Source organism: Dunckerocampus dactyliophorus, chromosome 5, assembly GCF_027744805.1.
Source record: "Dunckerocampus dactyliophorus isolate RoL2022-P2 chromosome 5, RoL_Ddac_1.1, whole genome shotgun sequence".
In the NCBI taxonomy this organism is placed as follows: domain Eukaryota; kingdom Metazoa; phylum Chordata; class Actinopteri; order Syngnathiformes; family Syngnathidae; genus Dunckerocampus; species Dunckerocampus dactyliophorus.
This window is the reverse complement of record NC_072823.1, coordinates 6,453,317-6,475,788: the sequence shown is the minus strand read 5'-3', so window position 1 is coordinate 6,475,788 and position 22,472 is coordinate 6,453,317. Positions and strand designations below refer to the sequence as shown.

Below are 22,472 nucleotides of genomic sequence, written 5' to 3'. Positions count from 1 at the left end.
CGACTGCAACCGGTTGTGACTGATGTCACGTGCAACCCAGCAAATGCTTCCACTCCCTCACACTCACAAGGACACGTTTAGGTACCAAAACTGATTTTGCGTGATGAGGGAATTTGGTCGGTACATGTAAAAGTACAGAATTTGGTACCCATCCGTAGTTAAGGGGCCTTCTGAGAACCAATGTCACATTCAAGCCATCCGGGCAGCTGCTGTTGAAATGTTTATGTCTGTCTGTGTTGGTGATAAAATATACCAGACACTGCATCAGACATGATATCAATGTCAATATCAGCGAGCTGGATGAAAATCTGAACTGTGTAATTGAGACACAGCCTCATCCTCCTTAAACCAGGAAGTAGTCTGCTAAATGCTTTTTTTGGATAGACAAAAAACAAAACAAAACACAACATTTTTATTCCCACAGTTCAACTTTGGCAGACGGCACCATTCTACTGGATATCGTTGTACGTAGTTGTCTTGGAAAACAATATCGTCACGTTGGTGTACTTAATGTTGTGGCTTGTGAGTAAAACCTGAATATTTTGGCTCTGACCTCCCGGTCTTCCCACCGGGGGAAGCGGCCTTGAATGTGTTTCATGTTTGTCTTCTGTTCTTTAGCTGCAGGCAGTGACTGATTTACCTGGGTCAATCCCCTCCGCTTTATGTAAGTCTTGCATGGGGTCACTTCATGACAGGAGCGCTTATGTGGATTGTACTAATATAAGAGTCATGCAAATAACAGCTCACAGGAACACACGACACGACTGACTCTTGCCCCACAGTTGAAAGCCTGTTTGCACTGTTCCAGTTACAACCTTGTTTGAATCTTATTTGAACCACTGTGAAACTGAGCAGCCGCAGTCAAATGTCAACCTGTGCCAGATTAGATCTTGTTTAATGTTGTCTTCTTTTTCTGTCCCTTATCAGAGCTCTTACCCAGTGTGGGAAGACTTCAGTGCCAAGGCCACAAAACTGCATTCTCAACTCAGGTGAGGAGCGCTTGCATCACATATTTTACCTGATCGAATAGAACAGGGGTGTCCAAAGTTCGGCGCGGGGGGCCAGCAACTATTTTTGATTGGCCCGCGGCACATTCGATCTTAATCTTAATGAACAAGAAAACTAAAAAAAACCCTAAAAACAGCAAACATAGAAAAATCTGCAGTGATTTTATAAGAATAAAGTCAAAATATTAAAAGAAAAAAGTTGTAATCTAATGAGAAAAAGTCCTAAGAATAATGATGAAAAATAACATTTTATTAGCATAAAGTTGAAATATTAAAGAAAAGCGTAATTAAAAAAAAAATTGTAATATTATGACAAACAAACAAAACACCAAATAAAGTTGTAATTTGGGGAAAATTTGGGTGCGAAAAAAGCAATAAAGTCCAAATATTCTGGGAATAAAGTTATAATTACAAGAAGAACATTTACAAGTAGAAAATTGTTGGGAAGGAAAACAACAGCAGAAACGAAAAAAAAAACAGCTGTAATTTCACGATAATAAAGTCATGGTATTACGAGAAAAAGTCATATTATAACAAGAAAAAAGTTGCAATGTAACAAGAATAAACTTGTGTTATTATGAGGAAAATTTTAGTTGCATAGAGTTGAAATAGTAAAAAATCTGTTTTTACTTTTTAAAGTCGTACTATTAAGAGAAACAAACTAAACAAAATGAAGTTGTAATTTTTGGAAAAGTAGGCTTCGAAAGGTTATGACATTATGGGAATAATATTTAAGTATTTATATAAATATTTAAATATTTATATAATCTTTACGAAGAAAGTTTAAATATTTCAAAATTAAAAAAAAAGCAAAAGTTTATACCAATAATACACTTTTTCACCTACATGACAGAGATGAGCCGCAGTTTGCTCTTGAAAAATATCGCACGTCTTAGCATATCTACATGTGTTGCTCTGCAAAATATCAAAGTGGCAAAGTTGCATCCTTTCATTTTTCACGATGAGGCCCTCGCTGCAAACAGTTTGGACACCCATGGAATAGAATGTTGTGCAATATTTACACTTTTCAGTTGTGGTTCATGGTGCAATGAACATGTCCCGTTATATTTTCAGGACCACAATTTTGGCAGCCGTGGCCTTTTTAGATGCTTTTCAGAAGGTAGCAGACATGGCTACCAACTCAAGAGGTAAGGCTTTAAGGCAATTTAAGACAACTGTCTTTAAAGACAATCTGTGGTTTTTGCTGAGGTGCTGTTATTTCTATCGCAGCTCCTCGGGCAGCAATCAGAAAGGCTTTCAGAAAATTCAGAGAGAGAGCCTCCCATATATTTAAAAATATGTAAAAACAAAACAATGAATTGCTAATTTTCTGAGTATTGACCTATTGTGAACACTACATGAAGCAGAGGCCACAAAGGCAAATTTTGTTTGGATTTGTAGCCGCCCTTTCATGGTCGTTTTGTTTCTCTTCTCAATGCTAAACCCGTGTTCTGCTGCCACACTGTAGACTGGGATAACCAGCGCCAGCCTGAGCTTTGAAGTCAGGAAAAATGTTCTCTCACGGAAGTGATCAGAGGGCCTACAAGCCTCCGGGCGTGGGATTTCATGATGCTGAGAGCTCTTGTTTCAGCGGCAGAAAAGCTACAATAACTTTCTGGCACTAAGGCCGCCACGACTTACAGCAGATTGCTGTCAGACCTTCAAAATGACATGCATAAAAATAACGTTGAAAAATATTTGCGAGTGCATGCCAGACAATAGTTTCATACTAATACAAGCCAATAAGCAGCAGCAGTGACTCTGCAGTAGCATTAGGGAGCAGCGCTTTTCTAATATGCATTTATATTCAAAGCAGTCGCAAAATTTATGGCACATATGGTTGAGTGGGGGTGACAAAATGTGATGTAACACAGAAAATTTGCACAATTCCACTGATTTCAATTGCAGAGTCTACCGGAATAATAAGGAATTACCACAGTGGAAGAGAAATGCTTGGGAGTATTGGAGTTTCCCTGGTATGTAGCCTCCCAACAGCAGGATCACACTTCACACTTGTCCCCTCGAGTCACAACTACAATGCTGTCAAGAAGACCAAAGCTCAGAAAAATGAAAATCTGATCTTATTGTTTTTTTGGTCTTAATGAGGTCTGCTGAGCTGCTTTGTGTCCCAGCTAGCAGCAGCAGGCAGACTCGCCCCAGACGTAGCTGATTAATACTGATTTCTTTGGAGTTGATCATCGAGAGCAATATGTAGGTCAAAGCCCCCCCTGCATGATCACGGACGAGTGTGTGAAGGCCCCTGGCATGCGCGCAAATGCATTAATGAAAGCGAAGTATGCAAACAGCTGGTTGATGGATACCTGACCTTGCATGTCACATGCCTGCATGCTTTTAAACGGCCTGCATTAGTCGTCACACGCTGTCCACTTGCTTCAGGATTGTTTACACGTCATCACGTGTGCTCTTTGTATGTCTCCGGTAACAGACTCCTCATGTCATATCACAGTAAGTCAGCGAGGGCCACATAGCGAAAAATGAAAGGATGCAACTTTGCCACTTTGATATTTTCTAACGAAACAAATGTAGATATGCTAAGACGTTATATATATTTCAAGAAAAAACTGCATCTCAGCTTTGTCATATAGGTGAAAAAGTGTATTATTAGCATCAACTTTTCTCTTTTTTTCCTCTATTTTTGCTGTTTTTGTTTTAGTTTAATTTCCAAACATTTCAACTTTCTTCTCAAACTTCAGAAATGTTCTTTTTGGAATATTTTTGTCTTTATTCCAATAATGTTATATCTTTTTACCCAACCTAATTTGCCAAAAATTACAACTTTATTTTGTTTTGTTTGTGTCTCATGATATTACAACTTTAAAATATATTGTGTTTTTCCTTTAATAGTTCAACTCTATGCTACTAAAATGACATTATTTTCTTAATATTTTGACTATTCTCCTAAAATTACAGCTGTTTTTTTCATTTCTGCTGTTTTTGAAAAAAAAAATTAATTATAAAATTAATTATAAAAATAAATTATTTCAACTTTCTTCTTGTGCATTTTCTTCTTCTAATTATAACTTTATATACTTTACTGTAATTATAACTTTATTCCCAAAATATTTTGACTTTATCCTCGGAACATTATAATTATTATATATTATATATTATTTTTTCGCAACCAAAATTTCCAAAAATTACACATTTATTTGTTTTTCATAACATTATGACTTCAAAACTGTAATATTTCAACTTTATGCTCCTAAAATTACGTTTTTTTCCCTCATAATATTACGGTATTGTCACAAAATTATGACTTTTTGTCATTAGATTGCAACTTTTTTTGTCTTCATATATCAACTTTATTCTTGTAAAATTACTGCTGATTTTTCAATTTTTGGTGCTGTTTTTTTTTCTTTTTTTGTTCCTTAAGACCCAACAGTGCATGTGCAAATGTAAAATCTTGCAATTTTTGATCCGGAGTGTATTTAAAGACAAAGCTTTGTTGTATTATTAGTTATTAGCATCAACATTTCAGCCTTTCCTCTTTACAGCTTTCCTTTTTACTGTATTACTCCAATTTTTTGCTTTAATTTTATTTCCACAATGTGCCGTGGGCCAATAACTTTGGACACCCCTGCTGTTCTTTTCACCTGTATTATCACGTAGTCATAAATGATTACAGACTTAAATGAGATGTTTTCTACTGAAAAAATAGCCTATTTTCAGAGAATTCAGTGAATTTGCGGAGCCGTGAATGCTGAATCGCGAATATGCGGGAACCCACTGCATTTTAAAACCCTAAACTAAGATGACGACATTACACCTGCCAACCACAATATGAAATAGATCTGTACAACCCAATACAAGAACTGTCAGAGCGGTATTCATTTAACAATGTGTTGGTATTGTGGTTTTAATACTATGCTGATGTTTTGGTGCAGCCAACCTCATTTCTTAAGAATAATGGATTAGTCGAGTAAATGTTCAGTTCAGGTGATTGTACAGAGCTGATTAATCGTGTCTGGAAGCAACTGAGTCAAAATAGAGTGTGCAACTTGGATGCAACCAGCACAGGTGCTGTTGTTTTAGTATCAACTAGTTTGCAGTCTTAAAAACTCCAATCAACAATCATTATGAGTGATGTGATCACAAACCAAATGTGCTCTGTTTAATCGTTCTTGACCTGGAAAGTTAATTCTATTTCCTTTGTCCTCTGGGACCTCTGTTAGTCCCACCAATCAATTTGTCAGTGAGAGCGTCGATATTTACTGGAGCTTCCTCTTCATGCACCGAGATGACCTTTGAACCCCAAAGCATATCCCTTTGTTACACATGAAATGATATTTAAGACAGCTGCTCGACCAATTGGTTTATAGCGCAGTCACTGTGGCCACACGTTGTTCCAGTTCCGTCCTGATTGAGTACATTCTGAGAGTAACATCGTCACCACACCCAAGCATGCATCCTGCTGTCGGGAATGGTAGCCAGATCCTCACTTAGAATGTGGTCCTGGTTTTCCATATCCGATACGTGGATATTTTTGTCTGTGTCAGCACCAGTTACAACTCTCAAATGGTCATCCTTATGGATCTCCATTTGACAGCTCTAGAACCTTATTGATTTTAAAATCTGAGGTAATTTAAACAGTTAGCTTAAACGTCATACAGTTCTAAAACAATTTCCCACCTGTTTTAGTGCCAAATGAATCTGCCTTGCAAGATAGCGTAGCACAATCGCCCATTGCCACTTTGCGGGTTGAATTTTGCGACTTTACTCTATCACGGGTTTTTCAAAAATATATAAAATATTAATTCATGCTGTTTTGTGGTTGAATACAGCCTATTATTAGTCAAAAATGTGCATAAAGAAGCAAATACAAAAATGTATTTTTTGCTAAAATTGTATCATTTTCAAGCATAAAAATGGTTAAATGAAGTAAAATACTGGTAATAGCGATATGTAGTATTCAACACTGGTCACTAGGTATCAGTAATGTTACTGTAATGTTAGGTGAGACTTCCTTAACCACAAGCACGGCAATACAGTCTGTTGAGGGTTTTGTAGGTAAAAAGCAGAATTCTAAAAAATTAAAATGGAAAAAACGCAATTTGGGAAAAAAAATCAAACAGCTTTCATAATGGGCCCTACGAGAGTAGTCACTCACTGTTGGATATTTCCAAGTTTAGCAGGTTAGTGCACATCTTTGTCTTTACTTTGCAGACTTAACGTCTCCTTTCATCTACCTTTGACTAAAATCACACACAAAGACACGCACACCCCCGCCAGACTCTACTCACACACTTGCCAAAAAAAGCAACATTTCCCGTTACTAAAACTTTCCCTGTTACCGTCCAAAGTGAGAGGTCAGTGTATAAAGAAGTGTAGCCTTTTCTCCTAGTAGTAATTGTATTATTATTATTAAGCGATAGAGCAGGGGTGTCCAAAGTGCGGCCCGCGGCTGTTCGCAGCACATTATAAAATTATTATTTAAAAAAAACAGCAAAAATTGAAAAATCAGCAGTAATTTTACAGGTAAAAATATGAAGCGATTAAAGGTGTAATCTCACAAGAAAAAGCCCTAATTTTACAAGATAACATCATAATGTTATGAGGAAAAATATATTTTAAAAATCATTTTAGTAGAATAAAGTTGAAATATATTTTTAAAAAAAAGTTATTATTTTTGAGTCAAAGTTGTCATTTTTCGAAAAATTAGGTTGGGGAAAAATTATTGGAATAAGTTTAAAATATTATGGGAATAAAGTCATAATATTACGAGAAGAGACCAAGAAGAAAGTTGAAATAGTTGGACAATTAAAAAAGCAACAACAGCAGAAATGGAAGAAACATCTGTAATTTTACGGGAATAAAGTCAAAATATTAAGAGACAAAAGTTGTAGTCTTAACGAGAAAAAGGCACAATTTTACATAAATAAACTAGTACAATTATGAGAAAAAATAATGTAATTTTAGGAGCATATGGTTATAATATTAAAGACAAAATTGTATTTTTAAAAGTAGTAATATTATGTGAAACAAACAAAGCAAAATAAAGCTGTCATTTTTGGAAGTCGCAGAAGAAGTTATAATATTATGGGAATGAAGTGAAAATATTATGGGAATTAAGTCATAACTTTGTGAGAATGAAAATTAACAAAATTATCTGAGGAAAACGTTTGGAAAATTGAAAAAAAAAACCAGCAACAATGGGAGCGAAGTTCATATTTTTCACCTATATCACAATGCAGAGATGCAGTCTTTTCAATACAGGTATAACTTCTTAGCATATCTATGTGTTGCTTTACAAAATATCAAAGTAGCAAAGTTGCATCCTTTCATTTTTCACTATGTGGCCCTCACTGGAAAACGTTCGGAGACTCATGTGATAGAGTGTGTCCCAGACGTTCCCCTCTACGTCTTTGTTGATGTGTCAAACTGCCACGCTCTGTGTCCCATGTTCACCGCTTCCGCTTGCCTGTGGAGTCCATTTATGGTTTATGGTCCCGACTATGGCGTCAGCATGTGTGTTTTATGAAGACACAGGAGGAAGTCGGCAGCCAGGCTTTTTGGCGCTGTCATGTCGACCGATCTGTGTCTGAAGACGCATCTGAGGACAGATCGCAGCTGGGTTCAATAAAGGTCCATCGACCACAGGGCTTTAACTTGTGTTTAGATAATTTGGCCATTTAAAGATAAAAACCTTTCATGTTTCAGCACCCATCTTTCATTGGCCCCCTCTTTTAGAGGTTTTATTTTTAGTCAGTCACCCTACTGGTTTCTGCGGTGACCATTTTTATCCCTCCATATTAAATCGCTGTGTGGTTTGTGTGAGGCTTCTGCAGTGTTTGGTGTTCTGCCGTTGCTAGGTTAGATAACATATGTTTCTGTGGATGCTTCACTTCCATTTTCGGGCATGGTTCAATTAGATAGAGGTCAACAGGGCGAGGAGTTGTGGGGTAATGGTCCATCAGGGTTCGGCGAGCATCGTTCATCTTTTTGAGCGAGTGGGGTGAGCCTTGTTAGGGTGGGGGTTGTGGTTGCAGCGGGATTTCCACAGCTCTTGGTATCCAGGCTAGCCATAGGCGTTTTGCTAATCCTCTTAGCCCAACTCTATAACACACAGACTCAGACTGGCCTCTCTTCTCCCCTGAGCGGCCACCCCCAATGCTTCAACAAAATTCACGCAGTGGGATCACCATGCAGACTGCTTTGCAAGTTTATGTTCCACTTTCATTTTGACATCTGTGGGCCAGACAGTGACGGTGGAGTACAAACGGAGATAAAATGCCCAGTGCAGTAGAATCCCATGCTTTTACTCCTTATTCAACCCTAGTGCATATCGAGTGGAGGCATGCTAGTAGATCAGTGTGTCAGTGAAGTGGTAATCTGCTTGGACGCTGTGCCTCTCTGGGCTGGCAGATGGGACGGATATCCCTACGAGCCATCTGGACAAGCTGGCATGGACAAGATGCAGCCCTGCCCTAATGTAGCGCAAGATCAGCAGATTACTGTCCTCCGCACTGTCCCAAACAGTGTAGCTATTTTTTAACAGGCATGTCAAATAATGAGAGCGTGTGCAAGATTGACATGCATCGAGGCTGGCATGTCATGTTAAAGCCTAGGATGATAATGTATTGTAATGTAAGCACCACAGCTGGATGGATAAAGCCACATCCTATGTCCCTTTTGACTTACCAAAATGATTTGGAGGGATTTTAGAAGACTGGACATGCTATCACGTAATTGAATGAACCTTCTACTGTAACATGACTGCCATACAGATTGCAACCAATGACTTCTTAAACAACCGTCAGGTTTGGGTCAGTTACGTAAGACAATGGTAGCATGATCGTATGCAATTTGCCAACAAATTAAAGATGATAAACACAACCCGATACAGTGATACATGCGGACAGTATCAAGGAACACAAAAATGGCGTAAATTATTCTTGCTGTCGTCCTCTCTCCATTTCTTCCCATTCAACTCTTACACGAAGTGACGATTGGCCAATGAACGGATGACAGACTGATTGGTTGCACCCTTCACTCGTGTACTGGGTCATCCTCCTGATATTTTGGGACCATTTACAATAGAAATCCAGTAAAATATGTAAGAAACTGAACCAAAGTGAAAAGGAAATGAGTATTCATTTACCTTCAGCTGTCTAATGGGGAGAGGTTCCCACCGTAACACTCCTTGTCTCAGTCTCACTGAGGTTTGTTTGGCCGACAGGTTTCTCAGGTACTGTTACATGAAAGAGGAAGTAAAAAGCATGGTTTTTGAGTACAGCTTCTGATGTGATGTTTCCTGTGGTCATTGGGTGTTTCGCATCTCACAGCATCAGACACTCTCATCCAGGCGACCTACCAACCGTGGATTGTGTTCAGGTGGCATTTGCCTGTCCCTATGGGTCTCCTATCCAGATCCAGACCCATCTTCTTCTAAGGCTTTCAAAGGCTTTCTCAGCTGTCTAATGTGGAGAGTTTCCCACCGTAACACTCCTTGTCTCAGTCTCCCTGACGTTTGTTTGCCTTACAGGTTTCCCAGGTACTGTTACGTGCAAGAAGTAGAGAGTTAAAAGCATAGCTTTTGAATACATCTTCAATGCACCTGAACACATCATCAGTGATGTTTCCTGGGATCATCAAGTGTTTCGGGCCCTGCAACATCAGACACCCTCACCCAGGTGACACAGCCACGGTTGATCAGACCATTCGCCTGTCCCCATGGATCTCCTCTCCAGATCCAGACCTACCTTGAGGCTTTCTAAGGCTTTCTAAGGCTTTCTCAGCTTTCTAATGTGGAGAATTTCCCACTGTAACGCTCCTCGTCTCAGTCTCCCTGAGGTTTGTCAGGCCGACAAGTTTCCCAGCTATTACCACGTGCGAGAAGTAGAAGCAGAGTAAAAAGCCTAGAACAACTGTGGAAGGAACAGGCGAAGAAGGGGAATAATAATTGAAGAGAAAACAAGTCTTTTGGCTCGGCATAGCTTTCATTCTGAGGGCGAAATACCAAACTAAGAAGACAAACATGAGACTTGAGGGGAACACTTTGTTCAGATAGATTTGCACATGAACTCTGGACAGAAAGGGACACGTGTGCAAGAGGGCCTAACGGGAGGACATTGAACGAGGGAAGAAAAAGCATACTTTTACTGATTATATAAAGCATAGCTCAGATTTTTTGATGTGAGGATTTTGTAACCATTTGGCAACCACATTTTGTGTCTTTGTCTGAACCCAAACTCTTTGATTTGTATTGTTTCTCGAAGGAAATTCCCTCTGTGATCTGGTCCTGATACTAACAGTATGTCCTCCGGATGAATCGCAGCAATAGTGTGTCTCCTCCCTTGCCCGTTTTACTCTTTCATTAGCAGCTTTTTAGATCAATGTAATACTTGATCACGCCATCTGACTGCTGCATTTTATATTCTTAAGCACTGCTGATAAAGTGCGACCATGTTGCCATGACAACACCATTTCAAAGTCAAAGGACAGTGTAAGAATCTTGTTAATGAGGCAATATTTGGATTAACATGCACAATTGATTAATTCATTCTTTGTACCCACCAGCAAGGAGACATTTCCAGTGCCATTCGTCTTCATTTGCATAATTATCCCAATTTAAAAGAGAATAATAAGGAACTACAGTATCATCTATACCTCTGAGTGCCCTTCTGTTACTGGTAATTGACTTTTTATTCTGGTTTAAATCACCAGCAGGAGAGCTTTGAGCAATTTGAGGGCAGTAAAATTCTTCAGGTAAAAATCCCACTTCACGAGCTCACTATTACTGTGAAATATTAGCACTGTTTAAGCTCCGATGAGATTCTTTGCGCGTCATACAAAGCACAGCACCTTCAAAGCACTCTTGTTGCGTAAACTGACAATATTCCATACAGAACAACGGTGGTCTGCTGGGCAATGATTGCACCTCATCCATCATTGTCACCCACCTTGTCCAATCCATCCATCCATTTTCCATGCCACTCCTCCTCATTAGGGTCGCGGGGGCATGCTGGAGCCTATCCCAGCTGACTTCTGGGCGACAGGCGGGGTACACCCTGGACTGGTCGCCAGCCAATCGCAGGGCACATATAAACAAACAACCATTCACACTCACTTTCATAATTAATAAATATATGTATTTTGTAATGGCAAGGTAGTGGTAAAAAAGGAGTGCTGCAGTTCTGAATCCAGCAGAGGACAAGTTAATTCACTCAAGATTTTCCAGCAGGAAGATGCTTTGACAAGATGTGATGTTGTGATTTTGTAAGTAAAATATTGTATACTGTATGCCTGTAATTGTTCTTTAAAGTGTAAAACTGAATATATTAGAGATGCATAGTTACAGTATATATAAGTTATATATATTTCAAAGAAAAAAATGCTCAGCTTTGCGATACAGGTTAAAAAAAAGCCCATCTTTATTATTATTATGAACTTTGGTCTTTGCTTTGTAGTCCCCATTTATGCGTTTTTTTTCATTTTCCCAATATTTCAACTTTCTTCTCAAATAATCTTTGTACATTTTCTTGTAATATTTTCCCTTTATACCAATAATGTTATAACTTTTTCCCCAGCCTAAATTTTCAAAAATGAGATTTTGGTTTTCTTTGTTTCTTATAATATTACGACTTTAAAAAACAACATGATTTTCTTTAATATTTCAACTCTGTGCTACTAAAATTACATTATTTTTCCTCATAATAGTGTGAGTTTAGTCTTGTTGAGACGTTGAGACTTTTTTCTTGTTACAATACGACTCTTTTCTCTTAATATTTTGACTTTTTCTACTGCTCGTTTAAATAAATGCTGTTTGTTATAAATGCTCTTCTTGTAATTAAAATTTATTCGCATAATATTTTGACTTTCTTGTCATAGCATTATAACTTTTTCCGCAAGCTAATTTTCCAAAAATTGCAATTTTATTTGTTGTTTTGTTTGTTTTTCATGTTTCTTTAAAATGATTTAAAAAAAACCCGGCTTTTTTAATATTTCAACTTTATGGTACTAAAATGACGTTATTTTTTCTTGTAATATTACAATATTATTATTCTTGTAAAATTACAACTTTTTTTTCTTTAGATTAATACTTTTTTTCTCTTAATATCTTGACTTTATTCTTGTAAAATTTAAAATTTTTGCTATTTTTTTGTTTTCTTGTTAAATGATTATTTTTTGAATGTGTCGCAGGCCAATAAACAAACAACAGAGAGCCATGAACGGCTCCTTGGCCGCACTTTGGACACCCCTGGTATAGAGTATAGAAAATGGGTATTTTTAGGGCTTTTTATGGGTGCAGTCACAGTTTTTCGTCTGATTTTTTTCGTGATTTTCACTCACAGTAAATATCCAACATCATGATCCACAAAGGTAGTTATTTGGATTGTGCATTTGTATCATAATAAGACATTTGTGTTACAGAGACTGTACTGTATGTGTTACTACAACATCTTTTCCCTACGGTATCTCTGCATTCCTGCTACTGTATGTAAACATGCATTGCAAACTTGATTGTGACTAACTTGTGAGAACATTTCAATGTAAATGTGGCCTGAGACGCTACAGGTGCTAGTGGGTGGGGTGGTTGGCCTGAAGTTCTGCTGTATGAATAGCAGATGCAGCCGTGCCGGTCAGCATTGTTTGCTGCATTGTTTGCAAATGAGCAGCTCAGCGGAAACTATGTCAGAGAGTTGGAAGAATACTGTCAACAACGTTGTTAAAACAGAATAATTAATGTTGATTACGCTGCTTTACAGATGCTTGTTGTGCAACACAAATACGCAGCTTTTCCATTGTTTTGTATGCAGACATTAAACATAATCACCACACACATTTCACAGCAAACATTTTTAGTATATCTTTGCAAGGGACAATACTACAGAATTGCACCTTGTTTATAAGTTGGAGTAGTCAATGTACAGCTTAGAAACACCTACTGTCCTCTGAAAATAACTCAACACACAGCCATAATTGTCTTGATAGCTGGGAAGACAAGTGCGTACATATCATAGTGAACATGTGCCTTGTGCGCCTCCACTATGCGCCTCCTTGCTCCCGAGGTGTACAAAGTGCAGCCCCGGAGCCATTTGCAGCCATGCCTATTTTTTAAATTGGCCTGCAGAACCAGCATTTATTTTGCAAGAATCAAGTCAAAATGTTAAGAGAAAAAAAGTTGAAATCCAACAAGAAGAAGTCAATTTTACGAGAATAACGTCATAATATTTTGAGAAAAAAACCTTCATTTTAGTAGCATAAAGTTGTAGAAGAAGATGATATATTTTTAAAGTCATATTATTATGAAAAACAAATAAAAGAAAATAAAGCTCAGTTGTAATTTTTTTGGAAAATTAGGTTGCGGAAAAGTTTGAATGGGAATAAGGTCAAAATATTATGGGAATGAAGTCATGATATTACAAGAAGAATACTTACAAGAAGAATGCTGAAATAGTTGGAAAATTAAAAAAAACCCAGCAAAAATGCAAAAAACAGCTGTAATTTATGAGAATAAAGTGCAACTATGAGAAATATTAAGAGAAAAAAGACAAAAAAGTCCAAATTTTATGAGAATAAACTCGTAAGGATGGACTTCTTAGCTTATCTGCATGCTTTACAAAATGTCAAAGTGGCTCTGGCATCCTTTCATTTTCAGTATGTGGCTGTTGCTGGAAAAGGTTTGGACACCCCTCCCCTACTGTTCCACCATTGGGTTCAGATCTGCTTCAGCTTCCTTAGCAAGGCACTTGATCATCTTGGGGGTGCGTTTGGGGTCATTATTGTGTGGGAAAACTGCCATGTGGCCCAGTTTCTCAAGGAATGGGCTCATGCTCTGCTTCAGAATGCATGCATGTCATGCATGTTGGAATTTATGTTTGCTTCAGTGAACCGCAGCTCCTCAGCCCCTGCAGCGCTCGTGCACCCCCCTATGAATTTATCTATTTTCGGTTCCTGTACATGTAATGACAAAGTGTCCCAATACTTTTTACTCCACTCCTTAGATTTATGACATAGTATAGTACCGCCCACCCCCCGGCCGCTACCCCCTTTTTCAACCTCAATGAAAAACACATTTAGACAAGGAGCTAACTTTATTTTTAGAAACGTTTATGTTCCTTAACAGGAGGTTCCACCTACAAAATATCACTCCCCCCACCAGCTCACCCTTCACTCCATAATACACTCCAGAACATGGTTACACCACATTACAGCACACTGCAGCCTGTCTGCTTCTCAGAGTGCCTCAGGTCGTGACTTGGGAGGTGGAAATTGCTGTGTGTGCTCAATGGTCCAGACAACAATGGGATGAGTGTGTTTGACTCGTCATGTGTGGACCAAAACAATCGCAGCGGAGGTGGTTTCCTTTCCTTTGCCTTTGACGCTGGTAAGAGAAGACAGATGCAAGGAAGTGACGCACAGACCGGAGACACAGCAAATGTAGCACATGATTGTTCCCATTTAAATGAGTGGGGAACCAACTGAATTGGAAACATGTACACAAAAACAAAGTTTGAGTTGCATGTAACACACGCTCTGGAATCTGCAATAGCGACTCCTTGCAAAATGGTAATGGCATCTTTATTAGGTACTGTGCCTGTATTGTATTAGCTTGCTTTGTATACAGTATTCTTCATGTCATATAGTCAACAGGATGGAAGGGGCCCTTTAGGCCTGTCACGATCACAAATTTTGCTGGACAATAACTCCCCCACAAATTATTGCAGATAAGTGATATTATTGTCAACAGACCATTTTTTTCATTAATGTAATGATAACACTGTATATGGCATAGTAATGTGAGTACTTTCATTTCAACTTTAATTTCTCATTTAACATTGGAATTGGAATGTCAAGAGCTTTTAAATAAAATAAATTAAACAAACAACATAATAAATTAAACAAACAAAAAAAAGACAGAAAACCCCCAATGAATATAAAATGGACTCACTCTTAGCGAAAATTGCACTTAAATAAAACGAGTCAGCGAAACTCGAGTCTTTGTCGAGCACCTGTGAGTCAGTAAAACTCGAGTCTTCATCGAGTATTTGTGAGGCAGTGAAACTGGAGTCTTTGTAGAGCACCCATGAGTCACTAAAGGATGAGTCTACGTCGAGTACCCGTGAGTCAGTGAAACTTGAGTCTTCATTGAGTACCCGTGAGCCAGTGAAACTCAAGTCTTTGTAAGCACACCCGTGAGTCAGTGAAACTCGAGTCTTCGCCAAGTACCTCTGAGTCAGTGAAACTGGAGTCTTTGTAGATCACTTGTGAGTCAGTGAAACTCGAGTCTCATTCGAGCACCCGCGAGTCAGTGAAACTGGAGTCATTGTAGTGCACTCATGAGTCAGTGAAACTGGAGTCTTTGTTGAGCACCCGTGAGTCAGTGAAACACGAGCCTTCATTGAGTACTTGTGAGTCAGTGAAACTGGAGTCTTCGTAGAGCACCTGTGAGTCAGTGAAACTGGAGTCTTTGTGGAGCACCCGTGAGTCAGTGAAACTTGAGTTTTCATCGAGTACCTCTGAGTCAGTGAAACTGCAGTCTTTGTACATCAATTGTGAGTCAGTGAAACTGGAGTCATCGCAGTGCATCCATGAGTCAGTGAAATTGGAGTCTTTGTTGAGCACCCATGAGTCAGTGAAACACGAGTCTTCGTCAGCTGCAGCTGTCAGATGCAGCTTGAGGCAAGGAATCTGTTGCTTTTTCCACGGGGCAAATACATTTTACGAATGCAGTTAGAGTACCAGTTGCACAATTAAGGACGTTACCTGCTTTCATTTTTCCATTTCGCTAGCGGGAGAAAAACTCGTTCATGACTCGCACATGTCTACTTCAGATACGTCCACTGGTTCATTCATTCATTTATTTTCTACTGCTTGTCTTGTTCCGAGTCACGGGTGAGCTGGAGCCTATCCCAGCTGTCTTTGGGCGGGAGGGTGGTGTGCATCCTGAACTGGTCACCAGTCAATACACAGAATCCAATCAGATCCAGTATACAGGTTGTAATAAATGCTGCCTTTACATTGTGGTTACAGTTTGCAGTGTGAGCGTAAATAATGAAGTGGCTGGTGCACGTACAGTACATGTATAGGACCTCATGCGCGATGCTTTGCCTTGGCTGTGCGTATTGTGCCTGCACAAGTTAAGTCAGTCAGCCTATTGCTGTCGTTCATCCTCCCCTCCACTCCCCTGTCATCTCACCGGCCATTTTGATCCTTCAGTGACCTGTGCCGTGCCTCTGCCAGTTCACGTTCGGCAGCACTTTAATAGAATGAGAGAGGCTAAAGGAAGCTTAACTGTCTCTGCCAGCCACAGTCAGCTCCGCGGCCAAGGTGCCAGTGTGAGGAATAATTGTTGTCTCATACATGATGGAATTTCCTGAGCCGGGCAGCAGCTGTAAGTGCACATAAAAGGCAGTTTGATTCTTGTGGAAGTGTAACCATGGTGCCTTTGCACTCTACAAACACTTTCTATTGACAATGGAACTCTAGAACGAGGGAGCAAGCAGCCGACTCAGACAGCAGAACAGAGCTTCAAGTACTGGTTGCAGTTCCTTGTTTGATACTCGCTCCAAATCAGTAGTCCAATAAAACCTGAGAGAGATAGCTCAGCAAAGCTCCCATATTGAAGACATCAGGAATGAGGCACTGTAGCTCCTGGCTTCTTGGCAGGGGAGCCCACTCTATAGCAGGCCTATTAAAAGACTCCTCTTTCCCAGAGGAATTAGGGAGAGATAATCAGAACCAGAACTCATTGAATATTTAGACCACACTTAGCTGGACCTCAATACTTGGAGCTTCCCAAGTTTCCCAAGAGGGCCTCCTGTCAGCAGTCTTGAGGATTTTTTAAGATAAAGAGCAAAACTAACGGAAATTTGGATTTTGAAGCCTCTAGCAATGTGTGGTTCTAATGAACTACTGAGTTGCTGTCGCCATATGATGAGGTTGCATAACATTTTCCCTTCACTCTAGTCACAGAGCCCAGGCGGAGAAACTCGCGCACACCGGAGGTCAGGGGTGTCCAAAGTGTGGCTCGGGGGCCATTTGCAGCCTTGCTGCTGTTTTTATTGGCCTGAGGCACATTATAAAAATATAATTTAACAAGAAAACCAAAAAAATGGAAAAATTTTCAGTAATTTTACAAGAATAAAGTCATAACATTAAGAAAATTAAGTTGTAATCTAGCAAGAAAAAGTTGTAATTTTACGTGAATCACGTCGTAATATTATGAGCAAAAATATGGTAATTTTAGTAACATAATGTTGGAATATTAAAGAAAGTCGTAATATTATGAGAAACAAAAAAAACTAAGTCTAAATGTTGTGGGAATAAAATCATTATTACGAGAAGAAAATGTACAAAAGAGAAAGGTATATAATAATAAAAAAACAACAAAAATATAAAATAGTTGGAAATTAAGAAAAACGGCAGCACAAATTTTACAAGAATTAAGTCAAAATCTTAACAGAAAAAAGTCATATTGTAACAAAAAACAGTTGCAATTGAACGAGAATAAGCGCATATAATGAGGAAAAATGATGTCACTTTGGTAGCACAGAGTTGAAATATTAAAGAAAAATGATGTTATTTTATTTTTTTAAGTTGTAATATGATGACAAACAAACAAAAACAAGATACAGTTGCAATTTCGGGAAAATTAAGTTGGGGAAAAAGTTATAATATTATGGGAATAAAGTCATAATACTACGAGAAGAAGATTTACGATGATTAAGCTGAAACATTTGGAAAAAAAAGAAAAAATCACAGCCAAAATAGGGAAAAAAGAGCAAAGAGTGAAGGCGATACTAAAAATAGACTTTTTCACCTATATCACTTATATCACTAAGCCGAGATGCAGTTTTTTTAAACTTCTTAGGAAATCTACATGTCTTGCTGTACAAAATATCCAAGTGGCATAGTTGCATCCTTTCATTTTTCACTATGAGGCTCTCGCTGGAAAAAGTTTGGGCACCCCACCTCTAATCCGTTTCGGGCTAGCCTTGCTTCCCCTTGAGCCGCAGGGGTGAAGAGCTGCTAAATAATAACTTTCGCCTCTTCTTGTACTGTAAAGAAGAAGGAAATTGAAAAAAGGATATCTCTTTTCCCTGCATGTGTATGTTTGTCACATGCGAGGATGCTGTGGGAGTGCTTCACACTGTCCCACTCCATCCGGTGGAGGCCAGAGGCCAGAATGACTCTTGGATGAGGCCAGGAAGTCTCTGGACCTCCCCAGGATGTAGCTGTCAGTTGATCCTCCTCAGGGAGGGCAAAGAAGGGAGGAGGAGATGTGTTGAGGAGAATATAGGGGGAAAAGGAAGGGGAATATGCAGGTGTGGATCTCACTTGAAGGTGGGGGTTGGGTGCTCTGGCTGCCTGACAGTGACTTCGGAAAGGTCTGCTAAAGAGATAAGTGTCCGCGTTCGTCTCGCGCTTTGCCGCCATGTCACGTTCCTGAGCTCTTTCGCAGCTGTGGGTGCCTTGTAATGTTAAAGAGAGATGCATGACCTGTGTCCACGCGTCCATGGCGCAGTCTGCATTCCTTGGGGTTAACTTCAGGCGAAAAGAAAATAGCAAGGTCACAACACATGCGCTCACTGGACATAACATCTGTATCATAAAATCTGCCTTTGCAAGCTGCTGATTGGCACCGTCAGAAAGGTATGCGCTATCCAGGTGCACATAATGACGTGTCGTCCAGTGAGCGCACGTCAACGCAAACACATCCTGTTGGTGTTGAACGCCTGTCACAGCTGTATGACCTTTAACCGCTACCCAAAGACCCCCATCTTCCTCAGTCAACCTAGGAAATGATCTCTGTCAATTAGGCTGCAACTAAGCATTATTTCTTAGTCGATTAATCTGAAGCTTCTTGTTTCGATTAATTGAGTAGTGAGTTAGGCCCTCGACCAGGGGTGTCCAAAGTGCGGTCCGCGGCGGTTTTGTTTTTTTATGGGCCCATGGCACATTCTAAAAATAGAATTTAAGAAGACAAAAAAAAAGGACAAACAGCAAAAATGGGGAAAAAAATTATTGCAGTAATTTTACAAGAATAACCTTGTAATATTAACAATTACAAATAACATCATTTTAGTAGCATGAAGTTGAACTATTAAAGAAAAAGTCATAATATTTTGAAAATCAAAGAAAACAAAGTAAAGCTGTAAATAAGGTGGGGCGAAACAGTTCTAATGTTATGCGAATAAAGTCAAAATATTACAGAAATAAAATGAGAAGAATATTGTGAGAGGAATACTTAGTGGAAGAAAGTTGAAATAGTTGGAAAATTAAAAAAAACCCAGCAGAAATGCAAAACATTTTACAAGATGAAACTTGAAATATCACGCTGAAAAATAATGTTATGTTAGTTGCATAGAGTTGAAATATGATATTTTTAAAAGTTGTAATATAATGAGAAGCAAAAAAATAAAAAATGAAGTTGTAATTTTTGGGAAATTAAGTTGGGGAAAAGGTAATAAGGGATAAAGTCATAATATTACAAGAAGAAAATTGAAATAGTTGGAAAATTGAAAAAAAAACATCTGTCATGCAAAAAACAGCAGTAATTTTATGAGAATAAAGTTAAAATACTAAAAGAAAAAAAGCGTTTTTTTTTAACAAGAAAAGTTAAAAAAGTTGAAATTTTAATGATAATAAACCTGTCATTTTATCAGGAAAAATAATGTCATTTTAGTTTAGAGTTGAAATATTAAAGAAAAATATGCAATTTTTTAGAAGTTGCAATATTATGAGAAAAAAACAAAGTAAAGTTATAATTTTTGGGAAATTAGGTTGGGGAAAAGTTTAAATATTACGGGAATAAAGTCAAAATATTATAGGACTAAAGTCATAATATTACCAGAAGAAAACGTCTAAGAAGAAAGTTTAAATAGTTGGGAAAAAAAACAGTAGAAATGCAAAAAAAACCCTGCTGTAATTTATGAGAATAAAGATAAAAAATTAAACGAAAAACGCATTTTCTAATGAGAAAAAAGTCAAAATTTTCATAGAATAAACTCGTAATATTATGAGGAAAAATAACTTTAGTAGCAGAGAATTGAAATATTAAAGAATTAATATGCTATTTTTAAAGTGATAATATTATTACAAACAAACAAAACAAAATGAAGTTTGAATTTTTGTCAATTTTTTTTATATCATGGGAATAAAGTCATAATATTATGAGTAAAAAAAAAATGACAAAGATTTTTTCAGAAGAAAGTTGAAATATTTGGGGGGAAAAACAGGAAAAATGGGCAAAAAAAGCAAGACCAAAGTTCATAATAATAATAGACTTTTTCACCCATAATCACAAAACTGAGATGCAGTTTTTCTTTAAATACATGTAACTTCTTAGCATATCTACATACAGTATGTTGCTTTACAAAATCTCAAAGCGACCCTTGCATCCTTTCATTTTTCGGTTTGTTGCCCTCGCTCAAAAAAGTCTGGGCACCCCTGCCCTAGGCGGACCAAATCAATATGAAGCAAACACAAACAGTTAGTGGTTTTGGCCGCAACATATCAGAAAAGAGGCAAACATGTGGATCAGTGTTGTTCCAAAGTCAAAGCTGATGTGTGTGAGTATCCGGTTTTGCCTAAAACACAAAGTTAGTAGCTCTGCTTTCATGGATGACTAAGGAAATTTAAAAAATATTCACATTTGAGAGGCTGAAATGAGAAGATATTGACATTTTAAAATAAAACAAACGATGAATGGAGTACAAAAATAGTTGTCGATTAATTGTTGCATGAGCTCCACTGCCATGCGCTGACCTTCTCTTTTCCTCCCAGCACAAACAATGACCATGTCTCATTGAGGTGAACCCTGAGCAGCTTTGAACTGCAATATTGACACAGTGGAGGTCTTTGTCCCCCGGTAACACACTTTCTTTATAAGAATACCAGAACAAAGCTCAGATCTCGGCTGACAGCAAACTAGAGCGTCTATTTCATTCAGCGTGTGCTTCTTTCAGTTCACGGCCTGGTTTTGGAGTGAAGTTTCGAGTCGGTTTGTGTCTCTCCACCCTGCATGAATGGTGTTTAGGAAACAGAGAGAACAGGAAAGGCAGAGAAGCCAGGGAAGAATAAAGGGATATCCCCTTACAGGTTCCCTCCTTTTTCCTCCAGGACAGAAGGGCTGAGAACTTTTGGACGGATGGGGGTGTTGGTTAATTGCACCACCTGTCCATACAGAAGCATGAACATCTGCATGGGGGACCTATGCGCACACGTTCATGAGAAAGCAAGTTTGCCTCCACATCTGTGTGTGTGTGTGTGTGTGTGTGTGTGGTGAAAGACCCTACGATTAGCAATGTGTGGCCCAGATTACAAGAGGATCAATGCTGCCACATACTACACCAGCCTGTGAACTATCAGTGAGACATTGGCTCGCCTGAGCTTTACGGCTTAAGGCTCTGTTTAATTACACTTCAGCAGAGAGGAAAAGTACAGTAAGAAATTCTCACAAGCTGTCATTTACACTGTGGTGAGGATTGGGTCTGTAATCCAAAGTATAGCAGGGAACAATATGTGCTTCATGCAGGATGGGCTTTATAGCAAATGTGTCATGTTTGCTTTCCCCACACAAATGTGACATTTTACGGTCTCTGGTTTTTACAATTGCTACCTTGTGGCCATGGCAGAAAGCTCTCTCGAGAAGGGAAACGCATATGGGAGAGCTTGTGCAAATGCTTCCCTGATAATATTTTTCCACAGAAAAACACCTCTGCCATTTGCCAGTGCCATTATTTTGTATCACAAGTACACACAGTAGAAACCATTTCCAATCTCAACCTCCAGTTTGTTGGGATTCTGAAACACTCACTCTCATCACAGGAAATAGAAATAATCTCTTCCAGGGTACAACTCTACCTGCCATAAAATCTTCATTCTCAATTGTTCAGACAGTTTTCTGTCATATTTTAACATTCTTAATGGTCATACGAGTGTGAAAGGAGGTTGACGATTGAAAGGTGTAAAATAATCAAACACGAGTACTGTGGTGTAGCGGTCAGCACATCCACCTCTCACTTTCAGGGCATCTTGCTTGTCGCACAAGTGTAACGTGTAGCTACCCATATTAAAGCAGGGGTGTCCAAAGCGCTGCCCGGGGCCATTTGTTGCCCTGTTTTCTGTTGGCCCGCAGCATATTCTAAAAATACAAAACTAAAAAAAAAAAAAAACCACAGCAAAAGTGGAAAAATCTGCAGTAATTTTACGAGAATAAAGTCAAAATGCTAAGAGAAAAAAATTCTAATCTCACGTGAAAAAATTCTAGAATGAAGTCATAGTGTTATGAGGAAATATTTTTTATATTTTTTATATTTTTTTTTTTTCCTACGTTTTTTTTAAGTGATTTTTAAAGAAAGCAAATAAAGCGGTCATTTTTGGAAAATTAGGTTGTGGAAAATGCACAATGTTACGAGAATAGAGTCAAAATATTATGGGAATAAAGTCATAATTACGAGAAGAAAATTTACAAGAAGAAAGTTGAAAGAGTTGTAAAAA

The 22,472-nt window shown here is 38.4% G+C and overlaps 1 protein-coding gene across 3 annotated transcripts in view; it reads left to right on the top strand.

Moving 5' to 3' along the window:
* The window catches only part of mtss1la (MTSS I-BAR domain containing 2a), a 41,400-nt gene that overhangs the window by 4,941 nt on the left and 13,987 nt on the right, over window positions 1-22,472 (top strand). For all 3 annotated transcript variants that reach the window (XM_054775763.1, XM_054775765.1, XM_054775764.1), the window contains exons 2-3: window positions 928-989; window positions 2,082-2,155. In XM_054775763.1, coding sequence (XP_054631738.1) covers window positions 928-989; window positions 2,082-2,155 — 136 coding nt within the window. The remainder of the gene's footprint in view (window positions 1-927; window positions 990-2,081; window positions 2,156-22,472) is intronic.